This window comes from Brienomyrus brachyistius, unplaced genomic scaffold (genome assembly GCF_023856365.1).
Source record: "Brienomyrus brachyistius isolate T26 unplaced genomic scaffold, BBRACH_0.4 scaffold27, whole genome shotgun sequence".
NCBI classification, from domain to species: domain Eukaryota; kingdom Metazoa; phylum Chordata; class Actinopteri; order Osteoglossiformes; family Mormyridae; genus Brienomyrus; species Brienomyrus brachyistius.
Genome location: NW_026042306.1, coordinates 6,519,377 through 6,537,603, shown reverse-complemented (window position 1 = coordinate 6,537,603; position 18,227 = coordinate 6,519,377). Strand labels below are relative to the sequence as shown.

The following is an 18,227-nucleotide window of genomic DNA, read 5'->3' as shown; positions in this document are numbered from 1 at the left end:
AAATTTACATCAGGGCTTTGTGTTACCCACTGTACTGTACCATATCACAATTGATTCATATGTTATTTCAGCACCCCCTTGTGGTGTTGATTGAACACTGCTGGAGATCAAAATGCAGATGTTTAGTTATTAGATGATGCTGTTTTCAGGCTGCTGACATACGCACGTCTCTACAGAGTTAATTTTTGTTTTTTAAATTTCAGTGACATCATTGGTGTGCTTATATTCCCAAGACACACCTGACAAGTAAGGATCCCTTGTCATTAATGTCCATGTATAAAGGTTTGTCCAGGATACCTTTTTCTTACCAGTATTGCTCATTGAGGACCCCTCAAAGCGCGCAATAGGTAATGTAATGTTCATAGGTCAGGAGAGGGAGTTTTTGATCTGACTAATTACCTGAAATCAAATCACAGAGTTATTCTTTTAGAGTCTTACAATGTTCTTTCTTTTTCATACTATGTGCTTTACTGAAAGCCAAATGTCATATACTTAGCTAATTAGACTGATAACATTTTGCGCTATATTTATAACAAAATACCACGTATATTATATAATACTCAGGAAGTTATTAGATTATATAACAATCAGGTAGTAATTAGGATAGAATCACCCTTTCATTTGTAGGATGACTTGACATGCTTATGACCTTCAAAATAAAATGAGAAATAAATCAAATTAGTCACTTGAAATGTTTTGAGACTGACTCTTGGACTTCCTGTTAAAATACATAATGTAAAATGCAGGTACATACAAAAAAATGACTGATATTCTGACAGGGAAAAGCAGGGGATAGTGCTGAAATTCTCGGAATCAGGACTCGGCAAACGTGCAGGTTTGGAATGTTGTGTGAATCATAGTTCAAAGTAGCAGCTATATAGAAAGGCAGAGACTCGTAGGGACTCAGCTCATAAGAGAGGTACTGAGGGTTACTTCAGGCAGCACATGGAGCATAAAGGCACACTCTGCCCATTTCCAGAATGCTCTCCTGTTCCTCAGGATGTCTGACTGATGTTAATATAGTGATCATTGACTTTCCAAGGCTTATAGTTTTAATTTCAATATGTACACACTGACTATATTTTTATGGTGCATTTGTAAAACAAGCAGGAAAAGGGCCCCATTATTTAGCGTGTTCAGTACATTTCAGCAGGTCTGTACAACCTGACAGTCCAGTGGTGACATGCTGTTCGCTGAAAAGAAAAAAACTCAATTTGCACATTTTCTCCTTCTCTTTGCTCCCAGGACACTGAAAATGGTGGAGAATTCGACAGGAATAGTGGATGGCAGCAAATGGTCAGAAATTCTCTCATTCGGGCCTCTCATCACAGAGGTGCTGGTGGGCATCTTCTTATACATCAACGGCCTCATGATCTTCACCTTCTTCATGAAGGAGGCCTTTCGCACTGATACCCGCTATATCCTTTTTGCCCACATGCTCTTTGTGGATTCCTCACTGCTGGTGGTGACCAGCTTGGTTGCGCTGCTGACCTACTACAGAGTGACGATCCCCTATGAGGCCTGCATAGTGCTCAACTTGGTCATGATGTGGCTGGAATTTTCCACGCCTCTGACCTTGGTGGCCATGTGCCTGGAGCGCTATGTGGCTGTGTGTAAGCCCCTAAGGCACGCTGCCATCTCCACGCCGAGGATTAGAGTGGTGGGCCTGCTCCTCATTTGGGGGCTGGGCTGTGTACCTGCCCTCGTCATCCTCCTTTCCTTCGCAGCCTTGGTCTCAGTGAAGCAGCTCACCATGAGAGTCTTGTGCTCCTTGGATGCACTGATTGTGATTGAGTGGCAGAAGTACCTCCAAATTGCTGTGTTCAAATTCTATTTCTTGCTCATGTCCATGGTCATCGCCTTCACATACGTCAAGGTGGCTGCGGCTGCCCGGTCTGCCTCTGGTAAAAACAGCAAGTCAAGCGCCAAAGGTACGAGGACAGTGGCACTCCATGCCATCCAGCTTCTCCTTTGCCTCATACAGCTACTTACGCCTTTCGTGGACATGGCTCTGCTAAAGATCAGCGTGGTGATCTACATCTATATCCGTTTTGTGAATTTCATAATGTTTGTGATAGCGCCGCGTTGCCTGAGTTCATTGATTTATGGTTTGAGGGACCAGAATTTCTTCCAGGCATTGAAACACTATGCTGTTTGTGGCCTGGATAAGAAGGTTCAACCAGCTGCTTCTCATTCCAGGAAGGTGGATCTGAGGCATTAATGTGAAGGAAGCAATGAGAGACACTGGATAAGACTGGATAGACTGTACATATTGGCTATTGTTATTATTATTGTCCATCCATCCATCCATCCATTTTCCAAACCGCTTATCCTACTGGGTCGTGGTTGGTCCGGAGCCTATCCCGGAAGCAATGGGCACGAGGCAGGGAACAACCCAGCATGGGGGTCCAGCCCATCGCAGGGCACACTCACACACCATTCACTCACACATGCACACCTATGGGCAATTTAGCAACTCCAATTAGCCTCAGCATGTTTTTGGACTGTGGGGGCAACCGGAGGAAACCCCACGACGACATGGGGAGAACATGCAAACTCCACATACATGTGACCCAGGCGGCCACTCGAACCTGAGTCCCAGAGGTGCGAAGCAATAGTGCTAACCACTGCACCACCATGCCGCCCCTATTATTATTATTATTATTATTATTATTATTATTATTATTATTATTATGCAAAGTTTAACTGCATATTCCTCATTTGAATGTCATTATGATGTGTTAAATGCTAATAACTAAATTGCGCTTTTTCGTTGGTCTCTGCATGTGGTTTAATTTTGAAATCACACTCATCTTCATGCTTCATCTAATATTCATTTTAAAAGAATAAGCTAAGGTTTTCCCAGCCCACCCATCCTTCTACTGCTTTTCCAGATCAGGGTCACAAGGAACTTTCAGTCCATAAACTTACCAGAGCTGTAGAGATGACCTGTGACCTGACAGTAATGCTGCCTTTGACCTTCCCAGCAGATCCAGGATGACAGCTGATGATCTGAATGGCCAAAGCATATCAGCTAATATAACCTGCAGTTTGGATAGAGTTCAGTGAATCTGTACTGTTACCTGTATAACTCAAATCTGAAGGTATCATACATATGGACCATCTTAATGTTGTATAAGCTCCTCAAGGCCATGTTTGTAGTGTTCCTATAGTGTTCTCACTTTCTGTGAATAAACCCATGCTGCGGAGCCGTAAGCGGATTGTCACCACCTTCCTTTCCTGTCTGTACCATGCCCCTGAGTTCATAGCAGAAGCACCCCATTCCTTAACACCTACACTTTGTTTACAGTTCAGTGAACCTGAACTGTTCCCTGAATAACTCATATCTGCAGGTATCGTACATAAGGAACATCTTAATGTTGTATAAGCTCCTTAAGGCCATGCAGCACATGGCGATTTCCATACTCTAACTTTTAGAGTCATGCAAAAGACCGAAAAAAGTCTTCATTTGTCAGCTGCAATTCACCAGCGCTTCCCGCAAATATAACCTGCAAGCTCTGAGGTACTGATACATCTATTAGCTGCTGTGCTCCCTGCAGCTGAGTCACACACAGGAATTTTCATGAAATTAGAAAGGCAAAGATACAACTCGAAGCATGTTAACAGGTGTTGCCCACTGTATTCACAGTTATTACTTCTTCAGCACTGCATGTGCAGGCAGCAGAGTGTATGTGGTGTTTTCATTAGGTCACATTAAGGCTGCAATCAGGCCTGTTGTTCAGAAGGCCTCAGCACTGACTAGGCCCAGGCAGAGAGCTGTGGGGTCCGGCACTGTCACAAGGCAGCTCATCTCCACAGGGAAGCCCTGTTCGCTCAGCAGCAGAACAAACAAGCCGTCCATCACAGGACTGACATTAATAATTGATGAGTGTTAATGGCAGCACAGGGGAGAGGTGTGGAGGCAGGACCAGCTCAGGCTCCCACATGATGGAGGTCCTTCCCCAGAGCAGGGAGCACGTTCAGCCTCTGTAATCATCACGCACTCGACAGCTCAGCAGGGAAATTCTGCTGTTCCACTAACTAGAGACTGGAGTTAGTGCCTAAGCCTGAAATCTCATAAAATGTTGTCTTCCTGTAGTACCACAACCCTAACTATTATTTATATTGACTACAACAAATTATCGGCACTCCTGGAATTTTTCCAGAAAATGCACCATTTCTCCCAGATAATTGTTAAAATTATAAATGTTTTGGTATACACATGTTTATTTCCTTTATATGCATTGGAACAACAACAAAAAAACATAGAAAATAAGCCAAATTTGATATCATTTCAGACAAATCTCAAAAACTGGTCCGGACAAAATTATTGGCAGCCTCAGCTTAATATTTGGTTGCGCGTCCTTTGTAAAAAATAACTGAAATCAATCGCTTCCTATAGCCATCAACAAGCTTGTTACACCCCTCACCTGGAATTTTTGACCACTCTTCTTTTGCAAACTGCTCAAGGTCTCTCAGATATGAAGGCTGCCTTCTCCCAAAAGCAATTCTGAGATCTCTCCATAAGTGTTCAATCAGATTTAGATCCGGACTCATTGCTGGCCACTTCAGAACTCTCCAGTACATCGTGTTCTTTTCTTCAAAAGGCCTCATTTCGTTTTCTGTAAACAGTAGAATGATGAGCTTTACCAAACAGCTCTACTTTGGTCTCATCTGTCCACAAGACGTTCTCCCAGAAGGATTTTGGCTTCCTCAAGTACATTTTGGAAAACTCCAGTCTGGCTTTTTTATGTTTCTGTGTCCTTCTGGGTCTCCTGCCATCGTGTTTCTTTTTGTTCAGATGTCGATGGATAGATCGACCTGACACTGTTTCACCCTGAGTCTGCAGAACAGCTTGAATTTGTTTAGAAGTTGATTGTGGCTGTTTATCCACCATTCGGACTATCCTTCATTGCAGTCTTTTATCAATCTTTCTCTTCCGTCCACGTCCAGGGAGATTAGCTACAGTGCCATGTCTTGTGAACTTCTTGACTATGTTGTGCACAGTGGACAGAGGAACATGAAGATCTCTGGAGATCGACTTGTAGCCTTGAGATTGTTGATATTTTTCCACAATTTTTGTTCTCAAGTCCTCAGACAATTCTCTGCTCTTCTCTCTGTTCTCCATGCTTAGTGTGGCACACAGACACACAACAGAAAGGTTGAGTCAACTTTTCTCCATTTTAACTGGTGTCAGGAGTGTTTGCTATATTGCCAGCACCTGTTTCTTGCCACAGGTCCGTTCAAATGAGCATCATATGCTTGAAATAAAATGACTTGCCATCGATTTTGCCCAATTTAAGTGCCAATAATTTTGTCTGGCCTATTTTTGGAATTCTGTGTGAAATGATGTCAAATTTGGCTTTTTTCTCTGTTTTTTTGATGTTGTTCCAATACACATAAATGAAATAAACATGTGTATACCGAAATATTTCTAATTGTAACAATTTTCTTGGAGAAATGGTGAATTTTCTGGAAACATTCCGGGGGTGCCAATAATTTCGGCCATGACTGTATATATTTGAGTGGTTATGGGAGATAAATACATGTAATGCCAAAGTAAAAAGCCCATCTGAACTATCAAAAGCAATCAGTAGAGGCGTATGAAACTCTGTTGGAGGGATGTTACATCATTCTTCCATCATCTGGTGTTACGGGAAAAACGATGAAAAAACATTGTCTGAGGTAGTGTTGCTGTGTCCTTTATTTATCTGATTGCAATAAAGTGACTCTGATAGTCATGGCAGGGGGCTTGTATTGTGCTTATGGACACATTAAGTCACAGTTGTGCCCTGTGGCTGGGGACTTCGCCACCTGGAATATTCCACACTTCACTGTGACACAGATGATCATTCAGAATGACCTTGTAACTATTGGCATTTGCTTTGCCCTAAAAGTGGCTGACTGGGCCTAAATGATACCAGGAAAATGTATTTCCCACCATATACGACCCAGAACCTACCGCTCAACCATGTCATTTGCTTTTGACTTGTCCTTCACAGCCTAAATATATGTTAAGGTGAGTTGGGGTTACCAAACTACCCATAAGTGTGACTGTTCTGTGAATGTGTCCTCTGATGAGTTGGTACACCATCTTGGGTCGTTCCCTCCTATGGGCCACAAGGCTCCTGACCCCCTGTGACCCCAGACAGGATAAGCGGACAGAAAATAGATGGATCTATAGCCATGTAAATCCTGGACAGCAGAGCCGGTCCAGGACTTCTATACATAACTCATGAGCTACACCTTTATGAAAGTTCTTATTTTCAGTCAACTCATGTGTTTCCTTTAGGGTTACCTGTGTAGTTCTGTTGTCTGTTAGACACCTATAGCTCCCATAATCTTCACCAGATTTAAACACCTTTCGCTCACTGACTATTAAATCTTTTCTCTGCAAATCACCAGTATTCACCAAACCATGACACTTCACCACTGCATTGTTTAGCAATTCCTGCTGCCCATGACTGACAGTACACAATAATCCCAACAAGTGTGAGTTACAAAGCATGATGATGAAATCTGGGGCCAAAGGCCTATTGGAGAACTGTACCCTATGGTGTTGGTTGATCAAAATGCTGGAGAACAAAATGCAGATGTTTAATCACTAGATGGCGATGTTTTCAAGCTGCTGATATACACTCATCTCCAGAGAGTCCATTTCTTGTTTTTGATTTTCAGTGACATCATTGGTGTGCTTCTATTCCCAGGATTACACCTGAGAAGTAAGGATCCCTTGTCATTGGTGTCTGTGTATAAAGGTTTGGCCAGAATAACTGTTTCTTACCAGTATTGTTTACTGAGGACACTTCAAAGCGCATAAAAGGTAATGTAACGTTCGTGATTCAGGAGAGGGAATTTTGATCTGACTGAGTACCTAAAATCAAAACACTGACTAATACTTTTATGGTCTTACAATGTTCTCTTCTCATGTAGCTAATATTAGCCAATCAGACTGTCTGATAACTTTGTATACTTTATTCATAATAGATTAACACTTTTATAACAGCCAGATTGATTTTCGGATGATATCACTTTTCAGTTGTAGGAGGCCTTGACATACTTATGACCTCAAACATAAACGTAAAAAAATCAGTGAAATTTGTTACATGGAATGTTTTGATACTTAAATTGCACAATGCAGAAAGCAGACGTATCCAAAAAAATGACCCTGATATTCTGACAGGGAAAAGCAGGGAATAGTACTGAAATTCTTGGAATCACGACTCAACAAACGTGCAGGTTTGGGATGTTGTGTGAATCATAGTTCAATGTAGCAGCTATATAGAAAGGCAGAGTCTCCTAGGGACTCAGCTCATAAGAGAGGTACTGAGGGTTACTTCAGGCAGCACATGGAGCGTAAAGGCACACTCTGCCCGTTTCCAGAATGCTCTCCTGTTCCTCAGGATATGTCGTGGATGTCAATACAGTGGACAATGATTTTCCAAGGCTTTTGGGAATCATTTCAGTACCTATGTATATGACATATTCATAAAATAAGCAGGAAAATGATCATGTTACTCAGGCTGTTCAATAGATTTCAGGGGCCGTTTTAAATCTTACAGCCTAGTGATAACAGTGTTTACCAAAAATAATAAAGGAAAACCATCTGCTCATTTTCCCCTTCTCTTTGTTCCCAGGAAACTCAAAATGGCAGACAATATGACAGGAATAACCAATGGCAGCAAATCATCAGATACTGTCCCTCCAAAGCGTTTCATGCTCGATGTGATAATCATTCAGGTGCTGGTGGGCATCTTCTTATACATCAACGGCCTCATGATCTTCACCTTCTTCATGAAGGAGGCCTTTCGCACTGATACCCGCTATATCCTTTTTGCCCACATGCTCTTTGTGGATTCCTCGGTGATGGTGACGACAAACCTGGCTGTGCTGTTTATGCACTATGGTGTGGTGATCCCCTTTGAGGTCTGTATAGTGCTCAACCTGATGATGACCTGGTTGGATTTCTGCACGCCTCTGACCTTGGTGGCCATGTGCCTGGAGCGCTATGTGGCTGTGTGTAAGCCCCTAAGGCACGCTGCCATCTCCACGCCGAGGATTAGAGTGGTGGGCCTGCTCCTCATTTGGGGGCTGGGCTGTGTACCTGCCCTCGTCATCATCTTTTCTTGCACAGCCTCAGTCTCAGTTAAGCAGCTCAGCATGAGAGTCTTGTGCTCCATGGATGCACTGATTGTGATTGAGTGGCAGAAGTACCTCCAAATTGCTGTGTTCAAATTCTATTTCTTGCTCATGTCCATGGTCATCGCCTTCACATACGTCAAGGTGGCTGCAGCTGCCCGGTCTGCCTCTGGTGACAACAGCAAGTCAAGCGCCAAAGGTACGAGGACAGTGGCTCTCCATGCCATCCAGCTTCTCCTTTGCCTCATACAGCTACTTACGCCTTTCGTGGAGATGGCTGTGTTACAGATCAGCGTGGTGATCTACGCCAAAATCCGCATTGTCAATTTTGTTGTCTTCATGATAGCTCCACGATGCCTGAGCCCATTGATCTATGGTTTGAGGGACCAGAACTTCTTCCAGGCATTGAAACACTATGCTGTTTGTGGCCTGGATAAGAAGATTCAACCAGATGCTCCTCATTTAGTTCCAAAGACTTGGCACTGAGGCATTAGTTTCGCTCTATGGCACCTTCACATTATGCTTGTTACTCAGTACTGTCTTACATATTTTACCCTCTAGTCAGTTCATGTATATAGAGCCATGCCAGTGTGTCCTTATATCCACACCTTTTGTACCAAGTAAAATTCCGTGTGCATGTTTGTACTTGCTGAAAAATCTAATCATAGTATAATCAGCTAAGATTCTATCAGCCAATCGATCTTTTAACCATTTATCCAGTCGGGGTCCCAGGGAAGTTTCAGTACATAAATTAAACAAACCTGTAAACACAAACCCATGACGTGACAGTAATACTGCCGCTTACACTCCCAGCAGATCCAGGGTGACTCAGATAGATGATGATTTGAATGACCAAAGCACATCAGCTAATATAACCTGCAGTTTGTCTACAGTTCAGTGAATCTGTACTGTTACCTGTATAACTCATATCTGCAGGTATTATGCAAGCGGAATATCCCACTGTAGTATAAGCTCCTTAGGCCAGATAGCACATGGTAAATTCCACTGCAATTCACCAGCGCTTCCCAGAAGTATAACCTGCAAGCTCTGAGGTACTGATCCATATATTAGCTGCTGTGCTCCCTGCAGTTGAGTCACACACAGGCATTTTTGTAAAATAAGAGAGGCACAGATACAAGTCGAGGCATGTTAACAGGTGTTAGTGACTGCATTCACAGTTAGTATTGCAAGTGCAAGTACTGGAGTGTATGTGGTTTTTCCATTAGGCCAGACTAAGGCTGCAATCAGGCCTGTTGTTCAGAAGGCCTCAGCACTGACTAGGCCCAGGCTGAGATCTGTGGGGTCCCGCACTGTCACAAGGCAGCTCATCTCCACAGGGAAGCCCTGTTTGCTCAGCAGCAGAACAAACAAGCCATCTATCACAGGACTGACATTAATAATTGATGAGTGTTAATGGCAGCACAGGGGAGAGGTGTGGAGGCAGGACCAGCTCAGGCTCCCACATGATGGAGGTCCTTCCCCAGAGCAGGGAGCACGTTCAGCCTCTGTAATCATCACGCACTCAACAGCTTAGCAGGGAAATTTTGTTGTTCCAAAAGCTAGAGACTGGAGTTAGTGCCTAAGCCTGAAATCTCATAAAATGTTGTCTTCCTGTAGTACCACAACCCTAACTATTATTTATATTGATTACAACATTTAACTACCACAATATTAACATGACTTGAGACTGAATCCTTGCTTTGATAAAAGGGTGAAGGATGTGTGATCATGTGACTACACCAGGAAAACCCCCCATATACAGTAGACCACTGGGCTCTTCTCACCATGTTGTTTATTTTTGGGAAATACTGCTTGTTCATGACTTTAATGGACATTTCCATTGCTGCAGGCTGCTGGCTGTGTCACCTAACATCTAAAAGCAAGATATATGCCCTTTAGTCCACAGTTGCTGATGAAGCCATTCCCTCAGACATGACCTTAGCCCCTTTGCCTCTGTTTCTCAGGAAACACCAGTGAGATGAGCTCCTGCTAAAGCTTTTCGAACAACAACAACAACAACTCCGTTCTCAAAACTACTGGAATCTCACCTATCAGCTCTCGGTTTAATAATTATGGACAGCAGGGCCAGTCCAGGACTTTTATACCTAACTCAGGAGCTACTTATTAGCGCTAATTTTCATCATTTGTTTCTGCAGCCTTAAAGTGATTATAAAAATTTACATCAGGGCTTTGTGTTACCCACTGTACTGTACCATATCACAATTGATTCATATGTTATTTCAGCACCCCCTTGTGGTGTTGATTGAACACTGCAGGAGATCAAAATACAGATGTTCAATCATTAGATGGTGCTGTTTTCGGGCTGCTGACATACGCACATCTCCACAGAGTTCATTTTCGTTTTTTAAATTTCAGTGACATCATTGGTGTGCTTATATTCCCAAGTCACACCTGACAAGTAAGGATCCCTTGTTATTAATGTCCGTGTATAAAGGTTTGTCCAGGATACCTTTTTTTAATACACCCAGGTGCCATTTATTTTGAAATTAGGCTCAAATGTAGAAAATGTTCTAGCAGAAGTCTTGGACAATCTCTGAATTACATAGTAATCTGACTTCTTCTGAAGCTGTGAGAAATTGTTCATCTGCATTTGCTGCATTGGTACTTGTTGATGTGCGTGTGCCCTGCTTAAGGAGTAAAGGGGAGATCACATGCATAGCTGATTTTCTGTAATTTTATAGCCTGAATAAAAATAAAATATTCTCTTCGTACAGGAACCAAGTCTCTGGATAGATATTTCTACAAAAGAGCCATTTAGTTATTTCTAGAAAAATATATAGAGCCAATGAAAGGACCTGGCGTCATAGTAGCACAGATCTCTGTCCGTGGTGCTGAATTCTCTAATTGATGGACTGGTTCTGAATGAATAGACCAGCTGGCCAACGTGTCTGTGCCACTGACTGGCACCCTGACATATAACGACTTTTAACAATGAGGGGGGAAAAGTCCAGACAGGAAATTAGTCAACAGTAATTAGTAATCACACATAGTTCTCATTTATCATGATGTAAAATTCAAAAACCTTTTTCTATTATTACAGTTTTTGCCCGTTGCTTGAACACGTTTTGCAAAACTTGGCTCATCATGTCAAAACTCCACACACAAGAAAATAAGACACGACACTGGGAAATAAACCATTCACATCTATGTCAAATTGAAACTCTGCTATCAAAACCTAACAATCCTTTGTCAAAATGTCGCTCTAATGACAAAATGAAACCCACTTGCATCATATGAATACACTTACAAATCAGCAGCAACACACTAGTCTACTTTATATAAAACACGGCAGGCTTTTGTTTGCACTGTTTTTATTCAGTTCCACAGAAGGCACGTTTTCACAACCCCCAAAAAATGAAATACTAAATACTGTACATTACAGTCGTGTACTTTACAGTAAATTCAGTTAAAGCAACAATAAAACAAATAATACACTACTGTAAACACAGAAAAACACAATTGTGCATAAGTGGACTTATGGATCCTGCCGTCTGTTGGGGTCTGGCCACAGAATCTCATCAACATCACAAGCAATGTCTGCTCTTGCTAAGCATCAGGGAAAATATCCCCTTGTGTGCCGAATCCATCCATGGATTGACCTTACCTCAATGTCTCCGCAGGCCTGTTCCATTGCCTGCAGAAGAGGCGTGCGGGCATGTGGTTGGCGGTCATATACGCGCCATCTCCAAGCGGAAAAAAACTCTTCTATAGGGTTGAGAAATGGCGAGTAAGGGGGCAAATACACAACTTCAAATTGATCATGGTTGGTGAACCAGTTCCGGATGATAGCAGCCCGATGGAAACTGACATTATCCCAGACAACAACAAACCTGGTCTGTCCTGTACAACTGCATCATGAAGTGCATCTAGAAATGTGATTATGTGTTGCGCATTATATGGACCCAGTTTGGAATGATGGTGCAGTAGCTACGTCGTCTACTTTTGCTAAGGTTGAATCCAGCCTCGTCAACGTAAATAAATTCATGAGGCTGAGCAGCTCCATTCACGTCCAAGATTCTCTGCAACAAAAAATACATATTGTAGATGGCATTACTCAAAACACACAACTACACTACTACACATACAGAACCGCCCCACCCCACCACACAGGTACCTGTGTAGCTTTCCGAATATGTCTATGTGGTACTGATCAAATGGTACATATTCAGCTGTTACTGGACTGCACCCATTCTGTATTGTAAATGTAAAGGACTGTTACACTTACCTGTACATATTCATGTCGAAGTCCTTTGACCCTGACACTGTTCCTCTCAATTGGGACCCTGTACAGTTGCTTCATGGTCATGTTGTGCTTTACCAGGATGCGTCTGATAGTGGTAATGCTTACTCGATTTATGTTGTTGAATACCTGCCTATCTTCAAGTATTTGTTGTTGTAGCTGGTGGACACGGATTGCATTGTTTGCTCTCACTAGGTTCACAATGGCAAGTTCCTGCTGTTGTGTGAACAGGTGCTGCCGTCCACCCCCAGTAGGTCTTTTAGCCATTCAGTAGAAAAATGCAACCACAAATTGTTATCGGTTTGCTTCTTTTTTACAGTACTGTATGTGCTTTACTGTGTATACCATACACAGTACTGAAACATCTCAACACGTTATCATCGTATGTTTCACAAAACTACTACTTTTGTATTATTATTTTTGCATTAGTCACCCTGAAATACAGTACATGTGATACGGCAATGTGATATGGTACAGTATTGTAAATACTCTAGATACAGTCTGAGTAGAGTAGAGAGTTGAAGACATACCTGTTTTCCAGTCGGAATGTCCTTATTATGGATGAAACTGTGAAACGGCTTAGATTAGGGTGGACTCTCTGCCCAGCTTCCCTCACAGCCAGGCCATGGTTTATGACATGGTCCACCAAAGTTGCTCTTATGTCATCAGAAATAATGGTCCTTGCATAGCCTCTTCGACCACTTCCTCCTCTCTCTCTCTGCCTGTCTTCCTCTTCCTCTACCTCTGCCTCTAGCTCTCCCTGCTTCCAAACTTCTCAAAATGGCTTAAGTGAGGTGTATTTGTAGCTGGCTGATTGGTGTTCCATTTTGTAAGTAAGCATTTTCAGGTGTGTGTCTAAGTATTTTCAATTGCCCAATGTGTTTTGTATTTTGAATAGATGTGTTTTCCCACTGGTACCCTGAGATTTCATTTTTGAATGAAGTGTCTTATGTATGACATAGTGTGTAGTGTGCAGGAGTAAGTGTGTTGTAGAAAGGAGTGAGTGTGTTGCAGAATTGCAACTAAAGTGCTAACCAGAACTTTTATTTAAGGTATGGTTGCACTTTGTTTAAGGTATAGTAACAACAACTTCAAGTTACGTTACTTTGGTTTAAGCATGTGTCTATAGTGTTCAAGCAATGGGTAAAAACTGTAATAGCAGCAGCAAAGCTAACACCCGCAACCAAAAAGCGTAATGTTCCTAATAGAGTGGCTGATCTGTCCTGAAATCGTAAAACTGAAAAGTTTTCAAACACAGTATGTATATTATATAACATGTTGGATAAATAGATGTAATTTATTGGTGACTTCGTGTACATTGAAGTTTCTGCCTTTTAAACAACTATAAAGTAATGTTGTTTGTTATATAAAAAATGTACATTTAAATGTATGAAACAAAAAATGTATACACACACACATTACATTTTCGTTAGCTGTAAAATACAGTGAAGTGAAATCTCCATTATTTGCGTTGCAATATTCCACCACTAGGGGGCAATTTTGGACGGAGGAATCTCTTTAATGGCTGTTACCAACAGAAATGTTTGCTGCTACAGTATTCAGCTTTCTGGGTGTCCTGCAAAAAGAACTAGATGACTACAAGTAGGTATGGAATGCACACTGCCCACCTGACAAACCAGAAGCCACTTTTTGAAATGTAAATATTGTTATTGAAACATTTTGTTGGATTGCACTCTAGGTTTAATGGAAGAAACTGTGGATTCCATGTATCTCCTGAAAATCTTCATAGTCTTTGTGGAGACAATGATCTTCAAATTCACTTTGAGGTCTTGCAGAGACAAAATGAACTTGCTCCACCAGTCAGCTGGGTTACTGCCATGGAGAATTATATTGCATTCAAAAGTGTATTAGGTCTATAAGGTAATTCTGCTAACAAATTGTACAAAGCTCTCAAAATTATTTTGGTTTTCAGACAACAAATAACATTTTTCCAGCCTTTGTTCTCCAAATAAGACATTTATTTAAACGTTGTATACAAAAATAAATTAAGCATGTTCAATAAGAACACTTTGGCCATTATACATATTGCTGTGTATAGAGCCATTAAACTGCCCCCTTAAAGCTTTTTACTGCCAAACAAAGCTGTCAGGTCAAAAATCACACTGTTAAAAATGAAGTATAAAAGAATACAAAAATAACTTCTAACAACTTATAACACTTATTCAATAAGATTATAGAACAACATAATCATTGCATTGCAATTCAATCACCAGAGGTGGCGTGGAGTACAATAATTAACAGCTTGGCTTCAGGGAATGCCAAACCCTTCAGGGAATCCCAGTGTTATTTAACTGTCCCATTCTGTGTCCCTTCCCTGTTTGGCCAGTAGGTGTCATTGGTCATCTCGTCCCACGTGTTGTCAGTCTTTCTTGTCCTCCCCTGTTGTCAGTCTGTAGCGTTTCCCTTGTTCCCTGCCAACCACTTGTTGAGCACGTGGTTACCTGTAATTTCAATTCATTAACTTACTGTTTGCCATAGGCTTTTAAATACATTATAAATAATTTAAAAAAATAACATAACAAGAGATAATACTATGAATTTCCTCACTGATTAATTGTGTTGTGGGTTGGAACTCAGTATGGAGTCCCCACAAAGATACAGATACCTTATATGTGTGTGTGTGTGTGTGTGTGTAGCAGGGCCGTAGCACATCTTCTTCTTTGTGTTCAGGAATTGCTTCTTGTAGGTTAAGTTAGAATGGTTTTCACAGTTCTTTGGTCTGGAGATCAGGCTGATTAATCACAGTTGATTTTTGTGGACAATCAACCATATACATATGTACATATATATGTGTGTGTGTGTGTACAGTAGTGTGCAAAAAATCATAAGCAGTCAAAAGAAATTGTGTGATGTCACGATTGTTACGGTTTGTAGCAGCTAATCACTGCTGTTAATAGCAGCTAATAGCTGCTGTCTGTAGCAGCTAAACTACTGTTAATATAACTGCTAATAACATAACAATTTTCCCGTTTTTTGTGTAATAAAGTATATAATGTAGTAATGTGGTGTGTTTTTGATTCAAATATGTTAGTATGGTATTGGCAAGATATTATTGTATCAGCCTTTATTACATTAAGGGGGAAAATTAGCACATTATTGGCAGTTATTACATTAACGGTAGGTATCATATGTGCCCTTGAGAGGTAAAGTGGGCTATCCCACATGTCAGTCAAAAATGACTGTCCAATATTAATTATTGAGGGTCTATCTATCTTTTAAATATACTGAGATCTGTGCTACCTATGATACATATCAATTGTAGGGTATAGACACACTGATTTTTTTTTTTTTTAATTCAACTTTGGAGCTCATTTTCTCAAAACTTTGTTTTTGTGGGATAGCCCACTTTACCTCTCAAGGGCACATGTTATATAGGTCTAATGTACGAAGCATTAACGTTAGACATGATAAGCTGGTTACCCACCAGGCAGGCAGATGGGGGCAGGTGGGCGAGGTGCAGCGTACTGTACGAAGCGGGGGTGCGCAGGCACTGTGCAGCAGCTGAAGCTCCTCTTAGGTGCAATCATTTCCTGCGCACGGCACCAGCTGCCTTTCACTGCATTGAAACATTCCACTTTTGCAGTTACGTTGAAGCCATCGGAGCCTCCCATCGCAAACAGCAAGCCGTCCACCACTGCGATGCCGAAATAGCTTCTTTGTTGTCTCATGGGAGGCCCAGCGTGCCACTGGTTAATTGCAGGGTCATAGACCTCCATAGTCCGCACTGGATGAGCCCCGTTGGTACCGCCCACCTGCGAGACACCAATGGTAAGTGATCACTCGGGTACCAAACAGATAAGTAAATATCAGCTTTCTCGAAGTCAGGAACTCTTAAGGAATTATCGCCCTATAATAGCAGGCTGCACAGAACCTCCCATTGTCTATATAGGACACAAGCTTATAACTAATTTGTGTTCAACATACATGTCAACATAACTGCAGTGAAAAAAAGGGAATTTGGGCAACAGAAAACCTGTACAATTCAGCGAAAACTGTCAACCATCAAAAAAATACTTCTTATGATCATATATTTTGCTTTTATTATTATTTTTATTAGTACTAAAAATAATACTTGTAGTCAGACACTGAAAAAAAAAACAAACAGAGCAATTACGTCTGGAACTACAGAATATAACTGTAATCAAAAATCTAAGCTTTACTAAGCGTATTCGTTTATAACCCAGATATGCAGGGAGCATATGTGTATTGAGATGGGCCTTCCCAGCAGGTCATTTCATCCACTGAATTCTTTTGTTTGTTTTAAGCGCATTACAATCTGTGACACAGCAGCAGCGACAAAAAATATGAGTCTCAGATAAATCTTGAGATTTGACTCCTTTGTTTCAGAGTACAAGAAAGGAATCACTCACCGCATAGATGTTTCCCTGATATGCCGCTACTCCAAGGCCACGTCGGCGAGTGCGCATGGGAGCGATCAAGGTCCATTCGCCCGTGAGTGGATCATAGCACTCCGCAGTGGAAGTGGTCTGAGCTCCATTGCTACCCCCACAAATGTATATCTAGGAAAGATGGTTCACAAGTGATGTGTGTTATGCTGTACATGATTGGAGATGGAGATCTAAAAAGCGTAAATGTACATTTAGCTAATGGATGTTTAATCCATCCACCTTCCATAAAAGTCTATTCAGTACAGGGTGGTGGTGAACCTGGAGCCTACCACAGGAAGCACATGGGCATTGGTAGGGAATTTACAGTTAGTTGTGATCATTTCCCTTGTGAACCGCAGCTTAATCAGCTAATTAAGTTCACTAGGTTTGTTTGAATAGGGAAATCTGCAAATTGTTTAGGATTCTGACCCCCCAGGACTGGAATTGGGTAAAGCTCCTACGTTAACACCAGTTATTGTATCTCACAAGTCTTGGGCTGTGGGCAAAATTGCAAAAACACAGAGCTGGACACCACAGCACTGCCCAATGTGCCACTAATGCAGAGCGACAATGCAAGGTCATTTATGTTTTATCTAAACACTGACGTTTACTGAATAAACAATTATGGATTGAAATCAACCATTTGAAGACAAAGCGAGCTACTGAGTATGTAACATAATCAATTTCAAGGGGAAAATGATGGTAACCACAGGCAGACGCCCTCCTATTAACCTACCTTTCCATTCAGGGTGGTGGCACTGGCATCCTGTCGCTCCTCATGCATGGGCTGGATGATGGTCCACTCATTGGCATTTGGGTCATATCGCTCTACAATATTCAGAGGCGACACGTCTAAACGGCCACCCATCACATAGATGAAGCCGTTACTTACGGCCACACTGACACAACAGCGGCGCCAGTGCATAGGGGCCATGTGCTGCCATGTCCGTGCGACGGGGTCAAATCTGAGCACAGCATCGGTGAAATTATGGCCATCATAACCCCCAAAACAATACATGAAGCCATTTAAACACACACTGCCATGGCCGGACTGGCGAGTCTCCTGCCCCTGTGTTATATCCACCCAGCGGTCGGCCCGGGTGTCATAGGCTTCAATCCAGTTTGTCGTGCGCATGTTCCATCCACCAACAGCCAGCAAAATGTCAGAGGGCAAGCGCGGGCGGATCAGTGGGTTCTCAAAATCAGATCGTGGACGTTCATCATGAAGATCATAGATGACCTTCAGTACATTAGTGATGATTGGCCTGCACGCCACATTGGCCTTCACTAGATCGTTGGCTTTGACGATTTTCATGAAGTATTCCGGATCCATACGAGCCATCCGAATCTACACAGGAAACAATGAGAGAATGAGAGAATTCCCATGAGTTCCTTAGTGCTTTCTGTGAATCTCTGGA

General features: G+C 41.9%; 5 protein-coding genes across 10 annotated transcripts in view; 2 read left to right on the top strand and 3 right to left on the bottom strand.

Moving 5' to 3' along the window:
• The window catches only part of LOC125721017 (kelch-like protein 10), a 106,846-nt gene that overhangs the window by 20,941 nt on the left and 67,678 nt on the right, over window positions 1-18,227 (bottom strand). The window lies entirely within an intron of this gene.
• Window positions 1-18,227, bottom strand: part of LOC125721023 (odorant receptor 131-2-like) — a 74,130-nt gene that overhangs the window by 4,273 nt on the left and 51,630 nt on the right. The window lies entirely within an intron of this gene.
• LOC125721022 (odorant receptor 131-2-like) overlaps window positions 1-18,227 on the bottom strand; it is a 69,112-nt gene that overhangs the window by 7,812 nt on the left and 43,073 nt on the right. The gene's annotated exons all lie outside the window — the stretch shown is intronic.
• On the top strand, window positions 307-2,505 carry LOC125721021 (odorant receptor 131-2-like). Its single transcript, XM_048996935.1, has 2 exons — window positions 307-347; window positions 1,246-2,505. The coding sequence occupies exon 2, from the start codon at window positions 1,256-1,258 to the stop codon at window positions 2,219-2,221; it is 966 nt and encodes a 321-aa protein (XP_048852892.1). The 5' UTR covers window positions 307-347; window positions 1,246-1,255; the 3' UTR covers window positions 2,222-2,505.
• LOC125721025 (odorant receptor 131-2-like) overlaps window positions 6,776-18,227 on the top strand; it is a 69,527-nt gene continuing 58,075 nt past the window's right edge. Inside the window, exons 1-3 of one of the 2 annotated variants that reach the window (XM_048996952.1) lie at window positions 6,776-6,823; window positions 7,638-8,338; window positions 10,104-10,482. In XM_048996952.1, the coding sequence (XP_048852909.1) occupies window positions 7,648-8,338; window positions 10,104-10,132 (720 nt within the window). In that variant the 5' untranslated portion in view covers window positions 6,776-6,823; window positions 7,638-7,647 and the 3' untranslated portion in view covers window positions 10,133-10,482. Of the gene's footprint in view, window positions 6,824-7,637; window positions 8,339-10,103; window positions 10,483-18,227 lie in introns of those variants that run through there. The other variant, XM_048996953.1, reaches the window with a different exon arrangement.

Coding starts and splice junctions, on each gene's coding strand:
- LOC125721021 (XM_048996935.1), top strand. CDS start 1,256: ATGGTGGAGAATTCGACAGGAATAGTGGATGGCAGCAAATGGTCAGAA.